The sequence below is a fragment of the Lolium rigidum genome, chromosome 2 (genome assembly GCF_022539505.1).
Source record: "Lolium rigidum isolate FL_2022 chromosome 2, APGP_CSIRO_Lrig_0.1, whole genome shotgun sequence".
NCBI classification, from domain to species: domain Eukaryota; kingdom Viridiplantae; phylum Streptophyta; class Magnoliopsida; order Poales; family Poaceae; genus Lolium; species Lolium rigidum.
The window spans coordinates 255456292-255481471 of record NC_061509.1 but is presented as its reverse complement, the minus strand read 5'-3'; the positions used below and the strand labels follow the sequence as shown (position 1 = coordinate 255481471).

The window sequence follows — 25180 nt, the reverse complement described above, 5'->3', positions numbered from 1 at the left end:
CACCTAATTTCGCAGATCAACCAAAGGATGAAGATGGGGTTTACCTCGTTGGGGGGTTCGAACCTCCCGGCACCACCGGAGAGCAGCCGGACCGGGCTCCGATGGAAGGAGCCTTGCGCTTGCGGGAAGGACTGCCGAACGACGCGGCCTGCGGATCTCAGCAACGATGAACCAGACATTCTTCTTCTTCTTCTGAGAAGGGGATCGAACGGGACCTAGAACTTGTTAACAGGATTAGAATCATTCTGGGACCAAAAGCTTAGAACGAGTAGATAGTGTAAAGAGTTGGTATTACGAAAAAGCTTACAACTACAACAGCTCGCATAACGTTAAATCGAAAGTCCACCGCTGGTAACCCAAACTGCAGGCGGGAAAAAAAGCACACCGTCAATTGGTATCGCGTCCCCTACCACTAAGCGCAAATAAAAATAGTCGTTGGTTCTTCTTTCGGGGTTCTACTTGTGAGGATGAAAAAAACGGTGACAATGGACTGTTTTCGGGCGTCACGGCCTCACTGGTGTAGGAGGAAGTTGTGGCAGTAAAGGTCTGTCACTTATTCTTCTCGAATTAGAGACATAGTTGTTTTGCTTGATTGTCAGTTTGTCACTAATTATATACAGAAAGCTGACGAGCATAATACCCTATATAAAAGCTAATCACTTTACCACACTGAAATTGATTGAGACACTGTAGATGGTCTATTTATCCTTTCAGTAATCCAACCATCCTACGACGCGTGGTTTCCTTTTTCTTTCAGGTGATCGTTCAACTGTTTTAACTACTTTCTTTTGAGTCATTTTCACGCACTGCGTATCCGGTGTTTTCCGGTTTCCCGGTTGTCTACAGCGCAGTATGATAATTCATTTATTCCTATCATAGTGCAGTCAAAGCGGTGCAATTTACAGTCAAAGCTGTGCGATGTACTGGTGACCCACCAACGAATGATCTAGAGTTCCCACGATCTCCACCGCATGAAAAGAGCCCAAACCAACTGCCCTCTTTTCTCCCTCCCCGCCGCCCCCATCGAAAGCGGTGCCTTCTTCCCCTCAAGGCAATCATTGGGGCTCTTTTCTCCTTTCCCAGCAGCCAACGGAAGTGGGGAGCGGTGTCGGCGCTGCTCCGACTCCACCAGACGGCGGTGCTGCGGGACGGCGGCGGCCGTGCGTGCCGCGTCGGGCTCGTGGCTGCAGGCGACTGCTGGTTGATGCCGGTCATGCGGCAGGGGCCGATCTGGGCGAAGCCCATCGGAGCTGCCATGTCGACGCTGACCCGATTTTCGCATCGGAGTTCTTAAACGTTTCGATTGCTGGCCTATCCGGCAAGTGCTGCAGCCCCGACGAGCTCAACACCGTCAGGTACGTATGTGTATCAAGAAGGCAGGATCAGGAGTATGTTGGCATCACCTGCTATTGGATTGGACTGAAAATATCTAGGTTCTGGTAGCTACGTTTCTAAATCTCGCCTTTACTCCTCACGTAAACACGCCCGGCTCCTCGATTCTTTCCTATAACCGCGCCGCCTCTCTCTTATTGCATGGAATTTATGTTCAGATTTGCATCTTTTTCAGGAATCTTTCTTGGTTGCTGCATGAAAGTGCTGAAAGTGAGTTCCTTATACGGTTGTCTTGCAGATGTGGGATCGATGGCTGGAGGACTACAGGAAGGCAGTAGCTGACCATCTCCTCCAGCTGGTTGTACAAATATTGTAGCTGTAGGTCAAACTTTGAATATACTTAGCTGCCAAATACGCCTCAATTCAGCATCTATTTTTAGGCTAATCAAGTTAATAATTGTATGAACACCGATGGCAGTCTGAAGTTGACCAGATTGCAACTATTGTCAATTAAGCTTTCGAGTGGATGCAACGTAGGGCAGCTTCCATGCCTGCCATTGAAGGATAAACAGTCGGGAATCTAGATGCAATTTCCATATATATTTTGCGTCGTGCACTAAAGCCGGGTCACGTATCGCACATGCCGACAGTGTGCGACAAGCCATGCTAAAGAGGTAGAAAGGGCGCTTGCAGCGCTCAGACTACTTTGCCGTGCCACACAAACGTGCACCTCATCCGCTTCACTGTCTAGATTTGTTTAGAGTACTTCTGAAGTCCTATGGCTTTTCATATGCTTACTACTGAAGTAGTGCTCATTTCTCTCACTGAATTTGCTGAATATTTGTTTTGCATGTAAGGACTGAAGTTTAGGGCAAACCAGAGAGAAGAGGAGCTGTATGCAGTGTCAAGATGCGGTCAATTCGAGCGTGAAGCTGATGAAGCTGTGGGAAAGGATTCGTTTTCTGTCGGCTCATAATCCGGTGAGTCTCTCTAAGAGAACAATCCATGTGAAAGTTCATTCACTCACTGTGTTTGGTCTTCTTTAAGCCATCAGTGATCGCATAATTCTCCCTTAGGAAACTGATCAATTCAAATGGATAGGTATGTTTTAAAATTTGGTGGTAAGTAGGAATTCTATTTTTTTTATAGAATTACATACACTATCTTATTCAGGATTTCTTCTATTTATTTATTGTACAACATTTACATGCTTAATGTGACCATCTATTCTCAAGATTTGAGATATATACTCATATGCACTTCCTTATTTCATATGACCAACAGTTTGTTGAAAAGGAAGGCACAAGAAATATTGTTTACCGAGAGAGACTTTTTTTGTGCATACCAAGGATTGTGTTAACTGCACCATCTACAGGGTGGTCCTTCACACGATAAGGTTAGCAAACTAAGTGTATTTTCCTTAAATGGTGATGTGGTAGATTTGTTTGTTCTATTTGAAGCAATAATTCTCCTTGGTCCATACAGAATAAGAATTAATGGTTTGAAATCAATTATAGGAACAAGACCATCCTCGAGCAACAAATTTCAGGTCTGTGCAAATGCCAGCTGCAGAGGTTCAGTGCTGAAACTACCTACAAAAGCTGCCACGGTACACGAACTGATGCACTTCAAGGCGTAACTACCTCAATACTGATCACACTACGTATCTGTTATATGCATTTTACACTAGCAGATACTTCCACGTTGTACTATAATCAGTAATTTGTTCTCTGTACTTTGTGTTGCACTGAATGGCTTTATTATGCTGAAGACAACTCTTCATCTCTTCTGTCTTTGTATCATCCCATATTGATGTAATCAGTTATAAGATAGTCTTTGTGCAGTTGATTTTCACACAGCCTTTCCAATTTCTATTTATTCATGAGCATGCACAGAACAAAATTCAATTGCGATTCAGAATGTCAAACTCAGTCTCAGCACAGATAAAATTCTCATTCAGTACACAAACTTATACTTCCTCCGTGCGTGCGTTAATAGATGTCCAGTGGTTCGTCTAAATTTGGATGTATCTATGCCGAAAAATGTCTAGATACATTCAAATTTAGATAAATTTTTGACATCTAAAAATGGACAGAGGTAGTAGTAAATACTGAGCCACATACAAGGCACGGAGAGATTGGCTCACACCATCTTGAGTCGTTTCTACCATCCTTCACCTCGATCAGCCCTCCATGGCTTTCTGTCTGCGGTTGCCTACAACAGCTGACAGTTCCTCTTCATACAGTAGCTCATCCTAGGTAGACGATCCCCAAGTGCTGGATCTCGGCCAGCGGCAAGACTCCATCGCTCCAGGAGTCAACGAACTAGAACTCATCTTTCTCCTCTCCACGGCTTACCTTTCAATCATTCCTTCTTCTGGGCCCTCCTCTATGGCTTACCTTTCATTCATTCCTTCTTCTGGTTGTTTTGGTCGCTGGTGGTGCCCTTTCCTCTCTTCTGTTCCTATTATCATTTCAGCCGCTAAAATATACTAGGTAGAAAGTACTACGAAACGGTTAGAACGAATGAATCACGTCTGGCCCAATGTTACTGACCTAGCACATGTAGCCAAACCACTATACATATTTCAGTGCTATCAACTACTGTTAGTCTCCCTGAAAAAAGAAAAAAACTACCGAGTACCGTTAGTCTAGCAGCTATAGAGATCAATCTTATCAATTATGGAGTCTACAAGAAACACAGATAAGCACAACCGGCCAATCCCTCTTCTACAAAAAAATTCTTGCTTTCACTGTGTCTATAATTGTCAGAGTTCACATAATGACCATGTGCAGGCACGAGAAAGATACACTAACGGGCGCGGCGTGCCGCCGCACCTATGCATCCTAGTATATCATTGACGAACAAAGTAAAAACACACCCTCGTTGGTTTTTGTTATATTCGTTAGCTACCCCAACAGCTTCTTTTGCATAGCCCGTTCCGGCTCGTACCCTAGACGCGTGCGACACTTCATCGCGATTTGATAAGGAGTTCATGAGGGAGGACTCCGGCGTTATGAGGTGTCATGCCCATTAGCTACCCTAGTTGTTTTCTTTTAAGATGCTGGACCTTGAGTTGTTCGGTGGATTCGCGAACCGGCGTTTGGCGAATAAATAACAGTGTCTTCGGTAGTTGACTTCCTGGCCGACTCGGTGTGGAAGCCAAGCAATAGGTGCGTTTGGTAGCCTGCATGCCACTTGGCTCGCATCGATCCAGTTTTTTTCGGCCCGTGTCGTTACCTGGCCGAGGCCGCGTTCTTGCAGGAACCGCTTCTCAAAACACCCTCGGGTCAGGTCCTGGAGGAACGCCCGGCTTGACCCTTTCTACCGCCAAAGTTAGCCTATCTGAAACGCCCAACACGTTTTCAGGCATGCCCCACTCAGCCCCAAAACTGGAAAAACCTATTCATTGCAGGGCGTACTAACGCCCGCACGCGTGCGGCAGCTCGCGGCCCATGGCTCAAGTGTCTTTTCATTCCGGTTTAGGTTAACTTTCTAGTCTGGTTTTCCGTTTTTTCGGTTTTCTTCAGGTCCTCATGGTTCGGCCGGTTTTCTTCGGATCTTTGTCGTTTCTTCGGATCAGGCTTCTTTTTTCTAGTTTTCTTTTGGTTTTTCTATCTTCTTCTTCTTTTCTTTTCCGTCTTCTGTTGATACTCGTTTTGGGCCGATGGCTAATCAAGAACATAATTTGGTGTTCGGTGTGACAGATGAAAATAGATAAGACGCAGTTGGAAAGATTCACTCGGTGAGTTTTTATTGCTCATTTAGGAGATGTCATGTCCACCATGCCAAGTTGTGCCATGATCCGGCTTGATAGCCGATTATGCTAGCAGTCAGAGGTGATCTCGAGGATTGATATATGAAGGCTTCCATTAGAGCTCCTTTAAGATTACCTCAAATGAAGAAGTGATATAAACGAAAGTTGTGCGTCTCGTCGAAACAAGCAACTTTGGTTTTTGAGTCATCGCGATCCGAGTTAGTATGCAATTTGTGGAGCTAAAATACTGCTGAAACTCAAATTACCGGAGGTGGGACGCCCGACCATAGAGGCCTCTAAGGTAGTGCGCGAGCAAATTGGAGAAGAAACGAAAATGTCAGAATTGATATATTTTATTGCGACCTTAATGAGACGGTTAAGATGAGCTCGGATGGAAAAGTGGTCAACATGAAAGTTCTTCGTTTTTTCGGGACGAACAACTTTGTTGTTTACAATATTTTGATTTGAGATCATTTACTGCCTCAAAGTTGCCACGCAATGTACTGCCAGTTTTAAACCGAACAGTTTTGGAAAGTTCGGTCCAAGCCATCCGAATTAGACTCAAACTAGGGTTTTGGACGTGAATCCAACCCTCCATCTTGCACGGGAAGTCCAGCCGCCCTTTATATACATGAGGGGTGACGGCCGATTGAACCAACACCAATCGAACAAATCAATCTACTACTTTTTCGTGTTCATCTACTTTTATCTCTCTCCCCTTGTATCTTTCTTCTCGTTCTTCGTTGTTCTTCAGGATTGGAGGCTACGAATCCACGAGGTCCTAGGGGCGGTCAGGCCGACCTAGGGCAGCCCATAGCCGCCGCGAGCCCTGATGGGGTCCCTCCCGGGCGAGTGGGGTTTCGGGTCTACAAAAGCGCTCGCCGGACTGTCTTGCGTATCGCGCTTCCGGCGATCCTCCCTCGGCGCGTGCTGCCGCGCATCACGCTCGGCGTCGAGGGTACACGGCGACGTGTTCGTGTGCGAACACACTTTTTGGCGACTCCGATGGGGACGAAGCTTCGAACGGTCTCCAGCCCGTTCTTGCTACGAAAAGATCGTCATCAAGAGGCTGCAATCTACAACGGTATCATGAATCCCCAATCTCTTTATGTAGATGCAAACAACTCTTATATTGATGTTGCTAGATCCTCTGATATATATACTGTATCGGCTAACCATAGATCTTACTATGTGCAAAAGCCGATGCGAAATAATATCCATACTCTTAGCAACTTGCAACATGTAAATTCGAGTTCTCATGCATCGGCATCCCCAGAAGTTCATATGCCGATGAACAACATGATGACTTCAGTTAATCAATATGAAACATCCAATGTTAAAAATTTCAGTAACTTGCAAGATAGTGTTTCATCGTTTTATTCATCGGTAGATAGTTCAGAATATATTGTTTCACCTGCATACATGCCGATGGATAGGGAAATTGGACATGCTACTACTAGCTATTTGGCCAATTACCCTGAACCATCATATGCTGCACCTTATGTTACTAACTTTTCAGCACCATATGCAACTGGGGATACCCATAATTCGGCTCCACACCTCCACAATGGTTCTAGCCGAATAAATGGAAATTCAATAGAAGCTCAGGTGCCTTCATCTAGTGCTGCAGCGTATGAAAACAATGATTGTAGGGGAAAACTTGCAGCTGAGTTCAAGAAGCTTAATGCTCTTCACCGGGAACTAGAAGAAAATCCATGTGATCTTGCAGCAATACATGCTTATGAATCATACAAGAAGAAGCGTGAAGAAGAGCGTAAATCATGCAATACCAGGTTTTGTCCTTCACAACCACAAAGTTTCGGCAACGCTTCATTGCCGAAAGAGAAAACAAGCATCAGAGCGCAACAATGTCTAGCTGAGGTTAACACCGATAAGGTCATTACGTTTGATGATTTATCGGAGGAACAACGCCAAGGCTATGAAGTACTAAAAAATAAGCGCAAGAAGGAATTTGAGGTGCTTGAAATTAAGCTCAAGCGAGGAGCATAAAGCGTACAAGAAAAAACTTGAAGAGGAAGATCTACAATTTTTCCATGCAATGATCAAGAAGAATCCTCAGGATAATGTTACCCTGGTTGAAGAAACCAAATCCTCTCCTCCATGCAGCAATCAAGTTGAACCCTCTGAAATATCGAAGCAAGAAGAAGAAGCTTTGCATAGTAATAAGATCCATGAAGAAAATAAGAATGAATCAAAAAGTACATGTGCCGAATCTACTGAATCAAGAGATGCCAGCTTCAGTGAAAAAGATCATGGTGCAACCATGCTTGATTTTTATGGATGCACAGGAGCTTACATGTTGCCCTATGAATTGCATGTCCAAAAAGTTAATGAGCATGAACGACAAGAAAATATAGCCGAACAATGTTCGGTTGAGAAAGAGCATCAAAGTAAAGGAGCACATGATCCAGGAAAACATGAAGACAAGGCGTTAGAAAATCATCCAGAGGTGGGGCAAGTTATTGTTCATGACATACAACCATCTTGTTCTACTAACATCTTCAAAGAGGTATCTCTAGCAAATAATTTACTTATTTTCAGATTTGGTCAAAAATATATTGTTCATGCATCTATTAGCAATAGTTTTAGAAGAAACATCAAAAGACCAATCGTGAACCGTAAATTATTTGTTAGCAGTAAAATGGTTACTAGGCATATCGGTCAACATGTTGTGCCATTTAGAGAGACCTATATTGACAAATTATCACAACCAAAGCTTTCCATATTGTTTCATTTGAGTTTTATATCTATATGGTTAGCTTTGCTTACTTCATACTTGGCTTACATTTGGTTTCAAGTGAGACATATGTGTTACAACTATTTTGGTTTCAGAAATTTAAAGCCAAGGTTATTATCTTTGGAGAAAGCCGATGATAGTACAACAACTTATTCAAACACATCGGAAAAAGAGTGTAAAAATCAACACATAGCTGAATGGGGTGATGTAAAATCTGAACCATTCGGTTGCTTAATTTCAAAGCCGTTCTCACAGCAAGATCGGCTGGAAAATAAAATGTGTACCTTTAGTTTGAGCATGTGTGATCATATCTTTGATGTATTGCTTGAAGAGTGATTATATTAGAATTCTTGATCACAATGTTGAGCCATTAGTACAAGGACGAATCTATTGCAAGTTGCATGATTCGTTTGAGCACAGTACTCAGAATTGCATCATGTTCCATCAAATAGTACAATCGGCCATTAATAAAGGACGATTGAAATTTGGTGAAACACAAACAAATAGCCAATCTATTTCGATTGGTATGGATGGTCAAAAGTTATTGGATCGGTTATCTGTAGCCGATTCATATGATGATGAGAAGGTACACATGGAAGATAATGAGATCAAGCTTTCAAGTGAAGAAATTATTGAAGAGCATGTTGAAGACATTCTTGAAGCTGGGTGTTCCATTGAAGCTACACCAAGGACATCAAGCACTGGGGGGCAACAAGAAAATTCAAAAATTGATGGACGCAAAACGGAACAGGACAAAGGCCGTGATAAGCACAAGAGTAAGAAAACTAAAGTTACCTTCGTAGAGTTATTGGAGAAATACAAGAAGGAGAGTGAAGCAAAAAGTTCTTATCGGCCAAGTAGTGCAAAGTCATCAAGATCACCCCCAAGGCGAAAGTCTAAAGACCGGGATTGGCAAAGGAAGAAGTTCAATGCAGCAGCTTCGTATCCTCCCTATGGGACACCAATGCCAATGTCATGGATACCTTCATATGGTGATTGTTATCCATATCCATCATGGGATCACAGGTATGACCCAAGGGCACGTTATCCGTCTTACTATAGATCATCTAACCCAAATTATGCAGCTCCAAGAAGGTCAAAATCTGAACAACAATCACATGTCAAAGACCGTTTCAATAAAAAGGAATCGGTTAGGAGCTCAACGAACAAGAAGGAGACGGTCAAGCAAGTTTATCAAGTGAAAAAGGATAATCGTAAGTGTGATGTTTTAGATTCGGTATCAAATAAAAAAGAGCCGGTCAAGTTGACCTTGGCTACAGAAGACAAAGAGATGAAGCAAGTAAATGCTGGAGCTCGAAGTGCCAAATCTGAACAAGTAAAGTTGAAAGTGCCAGAGGCTAAGGAAGAAACGCTAATGTGCAAAACTAAATCACAGCCGGGATGCCCACTCGGCTTAACGAGCTGGCAAGAGAGAAAGCTGAAACGGCTTAGTGCCGCAAAGCTGAAGACAAAGAACATGGCATGGGTCCCTAAGGAAGGACCTCAAAGTAAGTAGGATGTGCAAGTTCCTATTGCAAGAATAGCGATAAGGATGAAGGAAGAAAAGACCGAGGCTAGCAAACGATCGAGAAAGAATTTTCTATCATATACTAAGAGGTTTCGGTCAGCACATCATACATATTATTCAGCCATGCCATTTATGCCTATGCCATGTAGCATATCCTTAGGTATGATCAGTTACCCTACATGGTCTTATTTTAATCCGTGGATGCATTATAATTCTTTACATCATCAAAGGGTATTACCAAAACGTTATTCATTTGGTTAGTTGCAATTTTGTTGCTAATCTGAGAGGCCGAAATGTTTAGAGTTCATAATCAGAGTTGTTTTATTTTGTTTATTTCGGCTATACATACTTTGGTGGATGAATTATACATGCCTTTGAGGCAAACAACACATGGCCGATACTTATCCTATCGCCCTGAGAGAATTATCTAATCATGGACGATGTATTGTGCTAACATCGTCCCTAGTCCTATTGAAATCTGAAACAAGGTATGCGTTTATTGAATATTATGCTTATGCTTATGCTTTTGCAATTTGGCTTATGAATCTGTAAATCAATGAAAGACCAAATTGTTCTAAATTTCATTGCTGGGTATTGATTATGAGCATAATATGCTTATTGATTTTGTCTCTCTAGTACCATGGAGATAGTATGATGATGCTTCAATTTTTGAAAGCAATAGCCAATTCTTTGGTATTGTTTATTTATCTCCTACTGGTTCTATTTTCAAAGCCTCATGCCGCTTAGATTATCTTAGGACGAATATGAAGCTTCTCTATTCGTGCTAGAACTATTTTTTGCTATAGGTGCTACACATATTGAGGCTTCTAGTGATTCGTTGGTAGTAGTATATAAAAAAATCTAAGGTTTACCAATGTTTCGACGAATCACTTAATATGTATCTTGATCAATCTCTAGATATAATTTCTACCTTAGAATACTTTTGCATTTCTCATATATCTAGGCAAGAAATTTGGAATGCAAATGAGTTAGCACAACAAGCATTTGGCTACCATGTTAATCGTGGCGTTTTCATATATCTCATAAGCCGATGTTTGCTCTTGTTGTCATAAGTAAGATCGAATTAAATCCCATTGATTCGGTCACTAATGAAGGATCTAGTGCAGGTAAATAAGAAGATTGGAAATACATATTGTTGAATATTTGCAGGATCCTAGCAAGAAGACGGACAGAGTTGTTCGGCAGATGGCTTTTAAGTGTGCATTAATGGACGATAAGCTTTATCGCCGAAACAGTTGACGGTATTCTTTTGAAGTGCTTGGATGAAGATCAAGCAAGGGTCGCTATGGGAGATGTACTTGAAAGTATTTGGGATATCCATCAATCGTGAAGAAGAAGTGGTTGTTCTCAAAGGTGATTATTTGAAGAAGTTCTACCAAGATGGCGACCAACCTGAACATAAATGGCCGATATAAAATTATCGTCCTGAGAACCAATGGCCGATGGAGTGTTGACATCGTCCTGGGAAAAAGGTGGAGAAAGTTATTTTCTGGCACGCAAGCTCTGCCAGAAAACAGGGGGGCATGTGTTGATACTCGTTTTGGGCCGATGGCTAATCAAGAACATAATTCGGTGTTCGGTGTGACAGATGAAAATAGATAAGACGCAGTCGGAAAGATTCACTCGGTGAGTTTTTATTGCTCATTTAGGAGACGTCATGTCCACCATGCCAAGTTGTGCCATGATCCGGCTTGATAGCCGATTATGCTAGCAGTCAGAGGTGATCTCGAGGATCGATATATGAAGGCTTCCATTAGAGCTCCTTTAAGATGACCTCAAATGAAGAAGTGATATAAACGAAAGTTGTGCGTCTCGTCAAAACAAGCAACTTTGGTTTTTGAGTCATCGCGATCCGAGTTAGTATGCAATTTGTGGAGCTAAAATACTGCTGAAACTCAAATTACCGGAGGTGGGGCGCCCGACCATAGAGGCCTCTAAGGTAGTGCGCGAGCAAATTGGAGAAGAGACGAAAATGTCAGAATTGATATATTTTATTGCGACCTTAATGAGACGGTCAAGATGAGCTCGGATGGAAAAGTGGTCAACATGAAAGTTCTTCGTTTTTTCGAGACGAACAACTTTGTTGTTTACAATATTTTGATTTGAGATCATTTACTACCTCAAAGTTGCCACGCAATGTACTGCCAGTTTTAAACCGAACAGTTTTGGAAAGTTCGGTCCAAGCCATCCGAATTAGACTCAAACTAGGGTTTTGGACGTGAATCCAACCCTCCATCTTGCACGGGAAGTCCAGCCGCCCTTTATATACATGAGGGGTGATGGCCGATTGAACCAACACCAATCGAACAAATCAATCTACTACTTTTTCGTGTTCATCTACTTTTATCTCTCTTCCTGTGTATCTTTCTTCTCGTTCTTCGTTGTTCTTCAGGATTGGAGGCTACGAATCCACGAGGTCCTAGGGGCGGTCAGGCCGACCTAGGGCAGCCCATAGCCGCCGCGAGCCCTGACGGGGTCCCTCCTGGGCGAGTGGGGTTTCGGGTCTACAAAAGCGCTCGGCGGACTGTCTTGCGTATCGCGCTTCCGGCGAGCCTCCCTCGGCGCGTGCTGCCGCGCATCGCGCTCGGCGTCGAGGGTACACGGTGACGTGTTCGTGTGCGAACATCTTCTTCTTTTCTGATTGATTATTTTAAGATGTTTTAATATTTTGAACATTTTTTGAAATACGAACAATTTATGTCTCTGAACAAAAAAAATTGAAATTTTTTCTCTTTGAACTCTTTTTGTGCAAAAAGGTTTTGAACAAAAAAAAATTGAGCAAAAAAAATTTTGAGCACAAATGTTTTTGAGAGCAAATTTTTTTTGAACATTTTTCAAGTCTAAACAAGTGTTTTGCTGAAAATAAAAATTCAAATTTGAAATTCTTTCAAATAAAAAAGAAAAACAAATCTTGAGAAGAGGGTTACCTGAGCCGGCCGGGGAGCGAACGTGACAGCTCTGCGTGCATGCGGTTCTAGGAGACTAGGACGACCCCCAAAAACTAGCTCAGGCTACCAAAAGCGCTCTTTAGGTTGACGTATGATTTCCCCTGACCTACTCCTCAACTTTTCTAGGTCAAATCCTAATGTTGATTAGCTTAAGGCTAATAATTATAAAAAATCATATATGCATGGGCAATCAGCTCACAAGAAGTATATTCCACCAAAGAAAAAGCTCAGAAGAAGTTTTAAAAATTCTGCAAAATTAAAAATAGATGATCTTGCATAGAGTTTTTTGAAATCAACATATATCCAATAGCATACATGGTTAACTTAGTTACAGCATTAAGCCACCAAAATGGGCATGCATGAGAGTAAACTCATGTTAAGCACAAGTACAAATTACGAGGAGAATTTATTGTAAGCACTTCATCATCTTCTGGAGACGAGCCCATACAGCAAGCAGCAGCACATGGGAATCCACCTGCAGCATGTAAACATGCCAAGGGATCAAAAGACAGACGCGGTTATCCGAGCAACAGTAGCGAGGTTACTTAGAATACCAAAATACCTTGGTGGCCGAGGCCACAATGGCGCCCATCCACTTCTTGGATGGAAAAACTCATTCTCCATTAGCGACAACAACAGTGAGTCCAGGGGTTGTTTGTTTTGCAAGCCCCGTTTCTGCAAACGAGCATATATAAAACCATTGGCACAATGAAAAACCTTAGTCGTGAGATCAGTAGGAAATATATTCTAAAGACAGCAGCATTTATAGATTCGCATATAGTCCAAACTAAAACAATGTCTCCAACAGCCATCAGATTTCTAACATCTCCAGTAAACTTCAAAAACCAAATGCGCAGACCATTAATAAAAGAAGTAGGAGCAGCCTGAATATTCAGTGTGCACTAATCACGCTCCACAGGTAATAAGTAACAGGGCACACTATAATACTTTTACTTGCTAGCGAAGCACTATCATAACATCTAGCAGTTTATAAATATCTAATCACTTGAAATGATTTATTTACCTCGAGAATATTTCTAAAATTCACCCCAAATTTACTAGCTACTTCCTCCGTTCCATGTTAGTTGACGCTGATTACTAATATACTAAATCGACGTAGTTGGAATGTGTAACAGACCTGGGATATCCTCTGGGTTCTTGCGTTTCACCCTATCAACAACCTTGTCAATTGAGTTGCCTTCACCATCAGTCCTAGCCCTCTTTCTTCTATTCTCGCCCACCATCAAAAGTACAAGATTTTGATCATCCTGATCAGTTGTCCGAGTTAAATTTTCCATCTGCTGATCCTCTAAACCTACCACTCCTTCCATCTCCTGGTCCTCTAAACCTACCGTTCCTTTCATCTCCTGATCAAAACTTTCCTTGTTCCTCAGAGGATCCAGACAAGTTTTGTAAGAGAAGTCGTCTAGGATATTATCGGTATTTTCTTTCTCATCATCATCATGTTGTGTATTTTCTTTCTCATCATCATCATGTTGTGTATTTTCTTTCTCATCATCATCATGTTGCGGGCCATAACCATCAACTTGTACTGCACAATAACAAAAAACGTCACATGGGAAGGATTATATAAAACTCAAAATCAATAATTGACGAAAGTGTCAACAATTAAGCAAAATAAGATGCACAACACTTGATTACCAGACTGCCCAGCGGAAATTGTATCATGTGGCGCTATAGTTGGCGCCGCAGGGCTCTTGGAATTCTCCGCAGGTTCACTTCCCATATCTACTTCTTTGCCTGTCTTAATAAACAAGAGCTTGGGACGTTTGGGGTGGTTTTTTACTGCTTCTTTCCACTTGTGTTTTGTTTCATTGTTCATTCCATCATGGAGGGTGACCTCCTTAATACGCTGCAGGGACTGGATCGTGCCACAAAAGCCATTTAGATCCTTACATAGCAGCTGGAGTGACTCGAGGAGCGGCAAAGCTGCCTCTTCGACCTCTAGCCCAGTCATGACCTCCACGACAATGCTTAGGCGTCGCAGGCTTCTGAGTGCACCTTTTATGATGACGAGTTTGTCCAGTCGAGATGCAATCAGCTTCAGGTACGTCAAACAGCGCACTTTGCTCAGGGCAGCAAGAATATCCCCGCTCAGCTGATGATGAGGGGATGAAAGGCACAACTTAGTGACACCACCGAGCATGGTAAAAAGCGGAGGCAGGCTGCATATATTGTCCCCTTGCAGCTTGAGCGAGCTAAGATAGCAGGAGGAAGCTTGTCCTTTTTCCAGGGATAAGTTCAGGTGCAATTCTTGGAACAATTCGTCATTGAAGTTCAGTGAGAGTGAATGGGCTTTTTTAATGTCGGTGCTTCTCCTGATGAACCCTTTGATAACCTTTGACAGATGAGTGTAGTTGTTTCTGCTGCTACTGCTGCTGGCATCGGGAGCTGTGCTATTGTTAGTGGACTGCTGGCACCATATTTTTACCTTTGTCAAGTGCTTCATATGCTCCATGAGCCGTGCAAATCCTTGGCTCTTGTTGGTGCCCACAACAAACCCTGCTACCGTTTCCAATTTGCTGTTCTCTGAGAGCCAAGATTGTAACTTATGCATTCTCCGGCCTCTTACGCCTTGTTGGAGCTTGAACTTACCAAACAAATGAATTAGGCACGGAAGCTCCATGACTTGTGTGGGCATAATCTCTATCTTGGTTCTTCTAACATCTAGCGTCTCCAAAAGTTGAAGCTTCTTGATCTCTTTGGGGAGCACCGTAACCATAACCGCAGGTCCGAGGCTTAGATACCTGAGCAGCAACAGGTTGCTGCATATCTCTCTAAGATGCTTGTCCTCTAAGTGGTTACCACATTCTTCTAGATCCAAAACTCGCAGCAGTTCATATTTGGAAAATTCCAAGACAGATTCATGCGCTTTGCCAAAGATTGTCAGAGACCGGACAAGAGATAGATCATTGGCTACTCTGGCACTTGCGTCATGGAGGGAGAGCCAACGAATTTTATTGGGTGGGGGTGGGGGAGCCAGCTGATCATATAACAAGGTAATGAAGTTGTCACACTTGGACATGTGCAGGATGAACTCAAGCATAATGCCATGAGTATGGTATGTCTTCACCTGATATGTGCTGTTCTTCAGATCTGTAGGCTGGATGATACTCCTGTTGACCAGCTCATTAAAATTGCCGATGGCGGCATCCAGGGCACAACACATATAATCTTCTTGGATAAACCCTTCAGCTAACCATCTCCTTATCAGGCTTCCTCTCCTGACTGCACGAGCACATGGGTAGATGCCTAAGTAAAGCAAGCATGTCTTGACATCATGTTTAACAAGGCTGTTGTAGCTATGGACAAGGACATGCTTCATTCTCGCTAACATCCCTTTTGTTTCCAGATGTGCTCCTAGGTTGTGGCACAATGTTGCCCAATGCTCCCGTGTCGGATTACCTGTGCTTTGCAAGTACCGGGCTGTGGAAACAAGAGCAAGGGGTAGACCGTCACATTTTTTCAGCGCTTCAGAACCAAGCGGGTCGTCTTTATCGACTGGTGGATTGTCGTCTTGGAAAGCTTCCTTCAAAAACAACTGTCTTGAGTGTTCCTCAGTGAGAGTTTTCATAGCGTACACATGATCAGCTGCTGAGCTGCTGCAGGCATTTGCTACCGACTGAATAGCCGTCGTCACCATAACTCTGCCGCTCAACCCCACAAAGGCATCTTTTATATCGTGCCAAAACTCTGTCAGCATGTCATCAATTACGATGAAGAACCTAAGAGGTACCAGGAGTACATCATCATAATTAACATGCTATCGAGCGGAAATTAAGATTAAGACTAAATTTCATCACACTAATGAGTTTAACTAGGAGAACTGCCAGCCGATGCACAATATAAACGATGCAGGCTGCTGGATTGAGATCAAATCATCAAAAAGAGTAGCTCAGAAAAAATACCAATATTGTTGGAAACAGCAGCTTGCTTAAATTAATTACCTCTTTGTCCCAAGGTACAGTCTGACGGTTGCACAGAGCTTGCTAAGGTTATCTCCACCAATGGTGAATATGGTGAGGATGCCAAGTTGCCTGATTATCTCCTCCAAAACAGCCTTTGCGCCCCCTTGCTTCGCCGCACAAACCCAAGCCCGTGCTTCATATTGGACCATCATACAGTCATACACATGCTTGGCAAGGACAGTCTTGCCAATACCATCAAAACCAACAATCGAGATCACTTTGAGTTGCTGCTCCTCTTGCTGGATTAGCTCCAGAAGCTCGTCCCGGGGGGCGTCCATAGCCACGAGGCCGCGAGCTGACAGGGTGTCGTCCATCACCATCTCAGTCGTCGTCTCAGATGCCACTGACGACGACGATACCACTGACGACGACGATACCACTGACGACGACACCAAGGAGAAGGTGCCAGTACCGATGATGCTGTCGTTGTAATAAGTCTCTCTGAGCAAAGATGACTCCTGTGATATCTTCTTGAGCTCGCGGATCGCCAAGGCAAACTCCTTGCGTACTGTCACCGTTTTCACCCGATGGACAGCATGACATATCCACGACGTACTGGTGATGGTCACCCGGTGGATGAAGCGATCGATGCAATCCTCGATGGCATGCGCCAATTCACGTATAATTTGGATCCAGGCCCTCCGCACATGGTTGCCACCAGCGCTGCTCCTCCAGTGATGTTCATCATCTTGCTGAATAGCTGCAGAGATCAATGCAAACTCATTTCTGATGTAGGTGATGTCATGCTCCAGGTTCTGACGGAGCTTCCGATTTGCATCTAAGAACTCCAAGAGCTTTGGTGCGATCCTGCCAGCGAAAGCGGTGGCAGCCACAGCCTCCATCTCACTGGCTAGTCACCCTCCCAGTTTCCATCCCTCTCTCTGACAGGAAGATCAGATGATGGAATTTCGTGGATACAGAAAAGAGGTCAACGAGGAGGACACACCAGCAGCCATCGCTGGAGCAAGGTAGCTAGAAGTGCCTATCTAGAAAATATCTCACTCACTCCAGCTTTTAACATCCCTGGTTAGTGGTTAGTCATCCCATCCTCGCCTCATCATGGTAGCTAGAAGTACTTAACCAGAGAAGATGCAATAAACGCCTGTTATTTTTCCAGATATTAGACCAAGACTTATGCAGATTAGTTCAAGAGTCATTTCACTTAAAAAAATAGCCTTGGTAGGAATGTCGTCCGAGTCGTAGTACATAATTACATATATAGACATTTTCAAGAAAACAAACATATATAGACCTATCAAGAGTGTTCAAGACTGAGTCATCCACAGCAACTAACCAAGGTGGTAGCAGCCTAGCAGGTAGCTGTTTCTATTTTAATGTAGGGGCAACTTGTTGGAACATGAGTCGAAATTTCCTACTAACAAACAAGGGTGTTAGTTAAACAAAAAAGCACTTTTGAACCCATGTGCATATGCTCCTGCCACGGGAAAAAATATTTTAAAATGTCAAAAAAATCTGAACGAAAATTTGCGTGTACATATCGTCATCCTATGTGCACACGCCAAGTTTTGCGAACAATCAACTATTTTTGTGTCACGTGCAAAAAAGATAAATAAATGTCTCATGAAGAGTCTTTTTTTAGCACCGAATTTTATCCTTTTTACGTATGATATAAAAAATATCGGTTTATCGTGAAACAACTTTGCGAGCACATAGAATGTCGAGTTGTACGTGCTACATTTTTTGTTGGAATTTTTAATTTTTTTAAAAATAAGTTTAAAATGCATCTCAAAACTCAGGAGCATCTGCTCCTGAGTGCAAAAACGCCTTGTCCGCTAGTTAAAGCATCTCTCTCAACTGGTTGTTGTTATGTTTTTTAATTAGGTGTCAACAGGATGCTCAAACAAAGGAGCAGGCAGTCTTGTTTAATACAAGTGGAACTTGTAGGAATATGAGTGGAAGAGAAGAAAGAGCAATTATTGCATAAAGAACACTACAACTATCAACACCACTTTGGTAAGTTAATTAGCCTAAATGGGACGCATCAGAAAATAGAACATACAATTGACCACGCTTCCCCGGTTTGGTTTTGGTATGGATGCACAGTATCAAAAACCAAGCTAAAAATATTACTACTTTATTTAGCTACAGCGTAATGCTATATGTTGAGCTTTCAACTTCTGTTTTTTTATTGAACCGCTGGCTTTTCAAAAAGAAAAATACTGAACCGATGATGGTCATGGCTTGTCATTATTTTTCTCACTTTGTTGGGACTCGGACTCACATGCCAAATATTCCAGAAGTGGGTCCAGAACAGTAGAGAGAGAGAGAGAGAGAGCCAGAGAGGTGCAAAGTTCTGTTCGTCCTGAGACAGAAATGGGAGCAACTACCATCACTGGAGCTCGTAAGAAAGGTTACCGAGATTGTCTTTCCCTCTCCAGCTAGCTTCTCAATGTCATCACCACCTGAACTATAGGCACTCAAACAGAGGGCTTGAAGAATACATATTATCAATAGGGAGGTCGCCGTGCTGCGATAGCGATGCCGGCATGAGGAAGGAGCCGTGGACGCCGGAATAGGACAACCTGCTGGTGGATTACATCCAGAAGAATGGCCACGGCAGCTGGCGGAGCCCCCCAAAGATCGTTGGCCTCAACCGCAACGGTAAGAGCTACCGCGAACGGTGGATGAACTCCCTCCGCCCCGACATCAAGAGCGTGTACTCCGGTGACGAGGAAAAACTCATCATTTACCTCGAGTCCATTCTTAGCAACGAGTATGTACATGATTCTCTGTTGCTTCTGTGATCCAACTCCGGTGTCTGACGGCTTAAGGTTGATTCAGGTGGTCGTCGATCGGGAAAAAAGGTGCGGAGGACGGACAACGAGATCATGAACTACTAGAACACACAGCTACGCAAGAAGCTGCTCGACATGGGCATCGACCCAGTCATGCGCTGCCTGCGCACAGACTCCTTCCCCGCTGAACTCCCCAACCTTCTCGCTGCCGCAAACTTCGCCAGCGGCAACTCGGGCCCGGCACCAGCTGGGACATGAGCGCACAAGAGCTCCAGGAAGATCCCACCATGTTCCAGCTCAGCGAGGGACATGGTTGGGTCAGTACTTCATTGGGCTCCATGGGAGCCCTTGTTGGGAAGCTAGACATGTTGCTGCTAGCTCCTCCTCGGGGATGCTCCTCCAAGAGGGTCAAGGACGGGATGTGCCTCCTCAAAGAAGATATTGAAGAGATAAGTTCCTACCTTGATGAACTGTCAGAGCTGGAGGTCCCTCCCCCGATGGCCAAGTGCTGGATGAATGAAGCGCGCGACCTGTCTTACGACATGGAGGATTACATTGACAGCTTATTGTCTGTGCCATCTGTCCGTCTCAACAACAAAAACAGCATGAAGAAGAAGAAAATGAAGAAGCAGAAGTTAATTACCAATCATGTTAAGATTCCCAAGAGGCTGAAGTGGTGCAAGCGAATAACATATGTGTCTCAAGTATCAGAACATGGAAACACCAGACCAGTCTGCAGAAACATTCATGTCATTATCACTAATCGTCTTCCCAAGAGGCCCAAAAACATTGCGGCGCCTGAAATGATATCAGAATTCAGGATCTATATCCGAGAAGCAATTGAACGGCACGACAGGTACAAACTCTATTGCTGCAGCACCTTGAGGCATACATTCCTGTCCAGTGGCCATATGCTTCCAGCGCCATATGATGAAACTACCCAAATAGTAATAGATTGCCGGATGAATGAGTTTATCAACTCACAGTCACTGGCGGCTAACAATGCAGCAGATCAGCAGCAGCTCAAGGTGGTATCTGTACTTGGATCTGGATGTCTGGGTAAAACTACACTTGCCAAAGTGTTGTACAACCGGATTGGCATGCAGTTCGATTATAGAGCTTTCATTCGGGTGTCCAAAAAACCTGATATGCAGAGACTTTTCAACGACTTGCTCTCACAATTCCACCATAAGAAGCAGCCAGAACCTGCCAATTATAATGAGCTTGGCATCAGTGAGAACATCAACAAACATCTGCAAGATAAAAAGTACTGTTAACCCAGTTCCCTTATGCTATTTATTTACTTAATGTTAACCCAGCAAACATTAATTGTAATATTAGTCTGACAGTACATCTGATATGGGCGAATTCTTGGCATGCAGGTATCTAATTGTTATTGATGATTTGTGGGATGCATCAACATGGGATATTCTTAAATATGCTTTTCCGAAGGGAAACAGTCGCAGCAGAATAATAATAACTACTCAGATTGAAGAGGTTGCATTAACATGTTGCTGTGTTCAACATGTTTTCGAGATGAAACCTCTCGACAATGAACACTCAAGGAAACTATTCTTTAACAGGCTTTTTGGTTCTGAAAGTTACTGTCCTGAAGAATTCAAACTGATTTCAAACGAAATTGTTGATATATGCGGTGGTTTGCCGCTTGCGACAATCAACGTAGCTAGTCATTTAGCAAACCAGCAGACAGCCATATCCATGAATTTGCTGACACATGCACGTGATTGGCTGAGATCCCAGTTCTGGTCAAACTCTAATTCAGAAAGAACGAGACATGTACTGCTCCTCAGCTACAATAATCTTCCTCGGTATCTCAAGACATGCCTGCTGTATTTTAGAATGTATCCAGAGGGATCCATAATTTGTAAGGATGATCTGGTGAAGCAATGGGTGGCTGAAGGGTTTATCGCTACAAGAAGAGGGAAAGGGAAAGATCAAGAAGTAATGGAGAATGCCGCAGGAATATATTTCGATGAACTTATTGATAGAAGATTCATCCAACCTTTTCATATCAACTACAACAATAAGGTGTTTTTCTGCACAGTTCATGACGTGGTACATGATCTCATTGCACAGAAGTCTGCAGAAGAGAATTTCATTGTGGTAGTAGATTACAATCGAAAGAATATAGCACTTTCTTATAAGGTCCGTCGACTATCTCTCGTGTTTGGCGATGCAGAATATGCCAAGACACCAGCAAACATCAGAAGGTCACAAGTTCGCTCACTTAGATTTTTTGGATTATTCAAATGTATGCCTTGTATTAGAGAGTTCAAGATTCTCCGTGTTCTAAACCTTCAACTATCTGGTCATCGTGGCAACCATGTCCCAATAGACCTCACTGGAATTTCAGAACTGTTTCAGCTGAGATATTTGCAGATTGCAAGTGATGTCTGCATACAACTACCAAACCGTATGAGAGGGCTGCAACAGTTGGAAACGCTGGATGTTATGGATGCAACAAGAGTTACTGCTGTTCCATGGGATATTATACATCTCCCACACTTGTTGCACCTTACTCTTTCAGTTGACAAAAATCTGCTGGATTGGATTGGCACCATGAGTGACTATGTCATCGGTCAGTGGAGCCTCGGCAAGCTGAACTACCTGCAGGATATTCATCTTACCAGTTCTTATTCGCAGCCTTCCTACCATCTGGATAGAAGCATGGAAACTCTGGGTTCTTTAGTCGGAGGACATTGTAGCCTGAAAACTGTAGTAGTGGCTCAGGGCTCCTCAGTTAAAAATACCGTGGCTCTTCGATCTTCTAAAGTAATCATTCCATGGGATCACATGGCACCTCCCCCCCTTCTCCAGAGATTTGAATTCTCGCCACACAGCTGCTGCATGTTCTCACAAATACCTCCTTGGGTTGAGAAACATCGCAACTTATGCATTTTAAAGATTCCAGTGAGGGAACTGAAGGTGTGTTGTGTTGATATTCTCAGAGGATTGCATGCCCTCACTGATCTGTCGCTGTATGTGGAGACAGCGCCTAATCACAAGATCATCTTTGACAAGGTGGCCGGGTTTTCAGTTCTCAAATACTTCAAGTTGAGGTGCAGGAGTGGTATACCTTGCCTAAAATTTGAGGCAGATTCAATGCCTAATCTCTGGAAGCTCAAGCTAGCTTTCAATGACGTCCCTCGAATGGACCAACATGAACTTATCCGCATAGAGCATATGCCAGATCTTAAGGAGATCTCGGTGATATTTGGGGTTGCAGCTCATATAGAGCATGCCATGGGGACCGTAGTTAGTAATCATCCGAGCAATCCTAAAATGAACAGGCAATTGGTAGATTATAGTTCCTGTGGGCAGGAAGGCACAAAGCACAAACAAGAACCAGATGAGATTCTGGAGAAAAAAACAAATGAATACGGCAAGAGATTGGAGAGACCAGACGATTTTTTGACACTGGACAGACCAGCTGATAAAAGGTACCTTTACCACGACCTCGATTTCCAGTTAATTATTCATGTTCTAACGAAGCTATGGTTGTTGCAATCAGGATTTCCACGTCACTGGAGCCCTCTTCAGGCCAGCATGTTCCAGGTATATCTGTCTCTGCCTGCCAACTTGTTTTCTTTTTGCTCTATTTTCCGTTTATTCTGTCGCATAATTTTGTGTTCGGATAGTCTCTGTAAGTTTCCCTCTGCAATATAATTGAAGGCCAGCAATTGCTGGACCTTTCTAAAAAAACTCACTAAAGAACGTGCACTGACCAGCCGCTATTTTTCCAGAAATTACTCCAAAACTTGCGCAAATAACAGGCGGTGGTGATGAGCGTCGGGAGCACATGTTCGACAAGGAGCTGATACCGAGTGATGTGGGGATGCTGAACCGTCTGGTGATCCCAAAGAAGCACGCGGAAAAGTACTTTCCGCCGGATGTGGCGTCGAACGAGAAGGGCCTTGAGCTCAGGTTCGAGGACAGAGGGGGCAAGCTCTGGTGCTTCCGCTACTCCTTCTGGAACAGCAGCCAGAGCTACGTCATGACCAAGGGATGGAGCCGCTTCGTCAGGGAGAAGTGCCTCAAGGCTGGCGACACCATTTACTTCAGCCGTGCCATCAAGGGGGGCACGACGGGAAGGCTCTTCATTGACTCCAGGAGGCGCGGCGAGATTTCAGCGATGGCACCCATCATGCCAGCGCCTGCTTCACGAGACGTCGAGTGTGATGCTGGCAGTTCCATCTCTTGCCTGACGCAATTGTCAGAATCATAAGGCACACATGATAATCCAGCGACACGAAGAAATCACACCAAAGCGAATCCGTGAGATTTGTCAACAATGTTCATCCTCAAGAGTTTTTGCTTTGCTCAATTTTCTTTTTTCCCGTTGGTCTTATTGAAATTTGACAAGGGGTTTGGAGATGCCTCATGATTCCTAGCTATTTATTTTATGCAACTCTCTTGTAAATGGATTGGATTCTTTTCATATGGATATTTCTCTATTAGGGGTGGTTCGGAGATTCGTTTCTGGGAGATAAATGGCTAGGTAATGCCAAGCTGCGAGAACAATATATATCTGGCATTGCACAATATCGTGTGGCATAAAAGTAAGACTCTCGCTAAGGTGTTGGAAACCTTCCCATCGAACATGTCGTTCAGAAGAAGTTTCATTGGACCCTAACAAGCATCATGAAATGCATTGGTACATCTAGGGGTCTGATGTGTTTCGCTGGAACCTTACGGGGTGTGGTACTTTCTCGGTGGCTTCCATGTACAATGCTTTAATCAAACCTGACATTCCGGTCGATAATAACTTGAAAATTTGGAATATGAAGATACCGCTGAAAACAAAGATGTTTGCGTGGTATCTTCATCGTGGTGCCATTCTCATCAAAGATAACCTTGCAAAACACAATTGGCAAGGAAGCAAAGTGTGTTTCTTTTCTCATCACGACAAGACCATAAAGCATTTATTCTTTTGTCATCCGAGTAATTAAAATAATTGTTTTGAATACAAAGAATAGTTCAAAGCACATATCAATGAATATGAAAAGAGATAATCTGAATGAAACTTCCACGTCACCGGCCGCCATGCCTCGTCACCGGCCGTACATACGGATCATCACTTTGCAAAACCGGCGTAAAGACTATGCCGGATCCTAGCTTACGACATTCTGGCCGACTATGCCGGTTTTGCGGCTGGGCTCAACGGCATCTACAAATGCATCGGCAAAATCAGAGCGCACGAACGAGGTGGACGAACACATCGAAATGGGAGTCATACCTTGTGGCGGCGGCTTCGTGGGGACGCAGCGGCAATCGACCTGCACCGGCGCTGGGCGATGTGAGGCAGCACCCGATCCGTACAGACGCGGGGGCTCCGCGTACAACAGCGACGGGGTACACATCTACCACGCCGTCGCGCTTGAGCTTCGATCATGATCCATGGTGGCTCCATCAGCGGGCGGGATCCGGCCGATTCGTCCGGCGACGGCCTACCGCGAATGGGGAAATAGTGCGGCACGGCCGCGGACGCGATTCATATTGGCTATAATCGGGAAGGGAGCACGGACAGTGCAGGGATCTGCGGTGGCGTCTGGCGGCAGCGATGCGAGCCGCAGGGCGAGCTGAAATGTTCCCCGTATAACCCGCCCACCCCGTAGAATTCCGGCGGGATACGGGGCAGGCGTGATATGGGCCCGTCTAGCAGGTCCCGTATTTGGGCCGGACCGTTTCGGCGGAATACGGGGCCCAGGAAATCGGCCCCGTTGCCCCCTACTTATACTGGGCGCAGGTGCGAGTGAGGGGTTAACCCCTCACTCTCAACCCTAGCTCCGCCGTGTGCCGCCGCCTCCGTAGTTAGCTCCGGCGAGCAATTCCTCACTCCCCCGCGCCGCATTCCACCCCAGATCCGGCATGGACGCCTGCCGCCGCAGTACCGCCTCGCCGGCGAGCGGATCGAAGCGATCCTGCTCGCCGGACACCGTTGAGGAGGCGTGGCGCCGCCAGTGCAAGAGATCCGCCGCCGGGAACCGCCGTGCGGCGTGCCGGCGTGCTGTACGTGCCGGACTCGCTCCGGGAGTTCGCCGCGGGTGGGCGGTGGTACCGACAAGACCCG

At 44.2% G+C, this 25180-nt stretch overlaps 2 protein-coding genes and 2 long non-coding RNA genes across 5 annotated transcripts; 2 read left to right on the top strand and 2 right to left on the bottom strand.

Annotated features, from left to right (window-relative positions):
* Positions 1 to 1195: 1195 nt before the first annotated feature.
* LOC124688594 lies at positions 1196 to 3186 on the top strand. Of its 2 annotated transcripts, none has more exons than XR_006998569.1 (4): positions 1196 to 1355; positions 1631 to 2312; positions 2617 to 2728; positions 2850 to 3186. It is a non-coding gene; the product is annotated as an uncharacterized LOC124688594 (long non-coding RNA). The 2 variants fall into 2 exon arrangements; XR_006998570.1 differs by lacking the exon at positions 1196 to 1355 and adding an exon at positions 1397 to 1439.
* Positions 2820 to 4164, bottom strand: LOC124688595. The gene is made up of 2 exons (XR_006998571.1): positions 3456 to 4164; positions 2820 to 3203 (listed from the first exon to the last, which is right to left on the bottom strand). It is a non-coding gene; the product is annotated as an uncharacterized LOC124688595 (long non-coding RNA).
* An 8560-nt stretch (positions 4165 to 12724) lies between these two features.
* Positions 12725 to 17175, bottom strand: LOC124688593 (disease resistance protein RGA4-like). The gene is made up of 6 exons (XM_047222256.1): positions 16313 to 17175; positions 14007 to 16090; positions 13483 to 13851; positions 13369 to 13409; positions 12907 to 13019; positions 12725 to 12819 (listed from the first exon to the last, which is right to left on the bottom strand). Exons 1-6 carry the CDS (start codon positions 17173 to 17175, stop codon positions 12768 to 12770), a joined length of 3522 nt encoding a protein of 1173 aa, XP_047078212.1. The 3' UTR covers positions 12725 to 12767.
* A 2243-nt stretch (positions 17176 to 19418) lies between these two features.
* Positions 19419 to 23335, top strand: LOC124690791 (disease resistance protein RGA5-like). The gene is made up of 4 exons (XM_047224128.1): positions 19419 to 20356; positions 20472 to 22550; positions 22622 to 22665; positions 22854 to 23335. The coding sequence occupies exons 1-4, from the start codon at positions 19428 to 19430 to the stop codon at positions 23333 to 23335; spliced, it is 3534 nt and encodes a 1177-aa protein (XP_047080084.1). The 5' UTR covers positions 19419 to 19427.
* The last annotated feature ends 1845 nt before the right edge of the window (positions 23336 to 25180 follow it).

Coding starts and splice junctions, on each gene's coding strand:
- LOC124690791 (XM_047224128.1), top strand. CDS start 19,428: ATGGGAGCCCTTGTTGGGAAGCTAGACATGTTGCTGCTAGCTCCTCCT. Junction 22,551..22,621: donor GACAGACCAGCTGATAAAAG/GTACCTTTACCA, acceptor TGTTGCAATCAG/GATTTCCACGTCACTGGAGC. Junction 22,666..22,853: donor TTCAGGCCAGCATGTTCCAG/GTATATCTGTCT, acceptor CTATTTTTCCAG/AAATTACTCCAAAACTTGCG.
- LOC124688593 (XM_047222256.1), bottom strand. CDS start 17,175: ATGGAGGCTGTGGCTGCCACCGCTTTCGCTGGCAGGATCGCACCAAAG. Junction 13,020..13,368: donor ATTTTAGAAATATTCTCGAG/GTAAATAAATCA, acceptor GCTCGTTTGCAG/AAACGGGGCTTGCAAAACAA. Junction 12,820..12,906: donor TTGTGGCCTCGGCCACCAAG/GTATTTTGGTAT, acceptor TACATGCTGCAG/GTGGATTCCCATGTGCTGCT.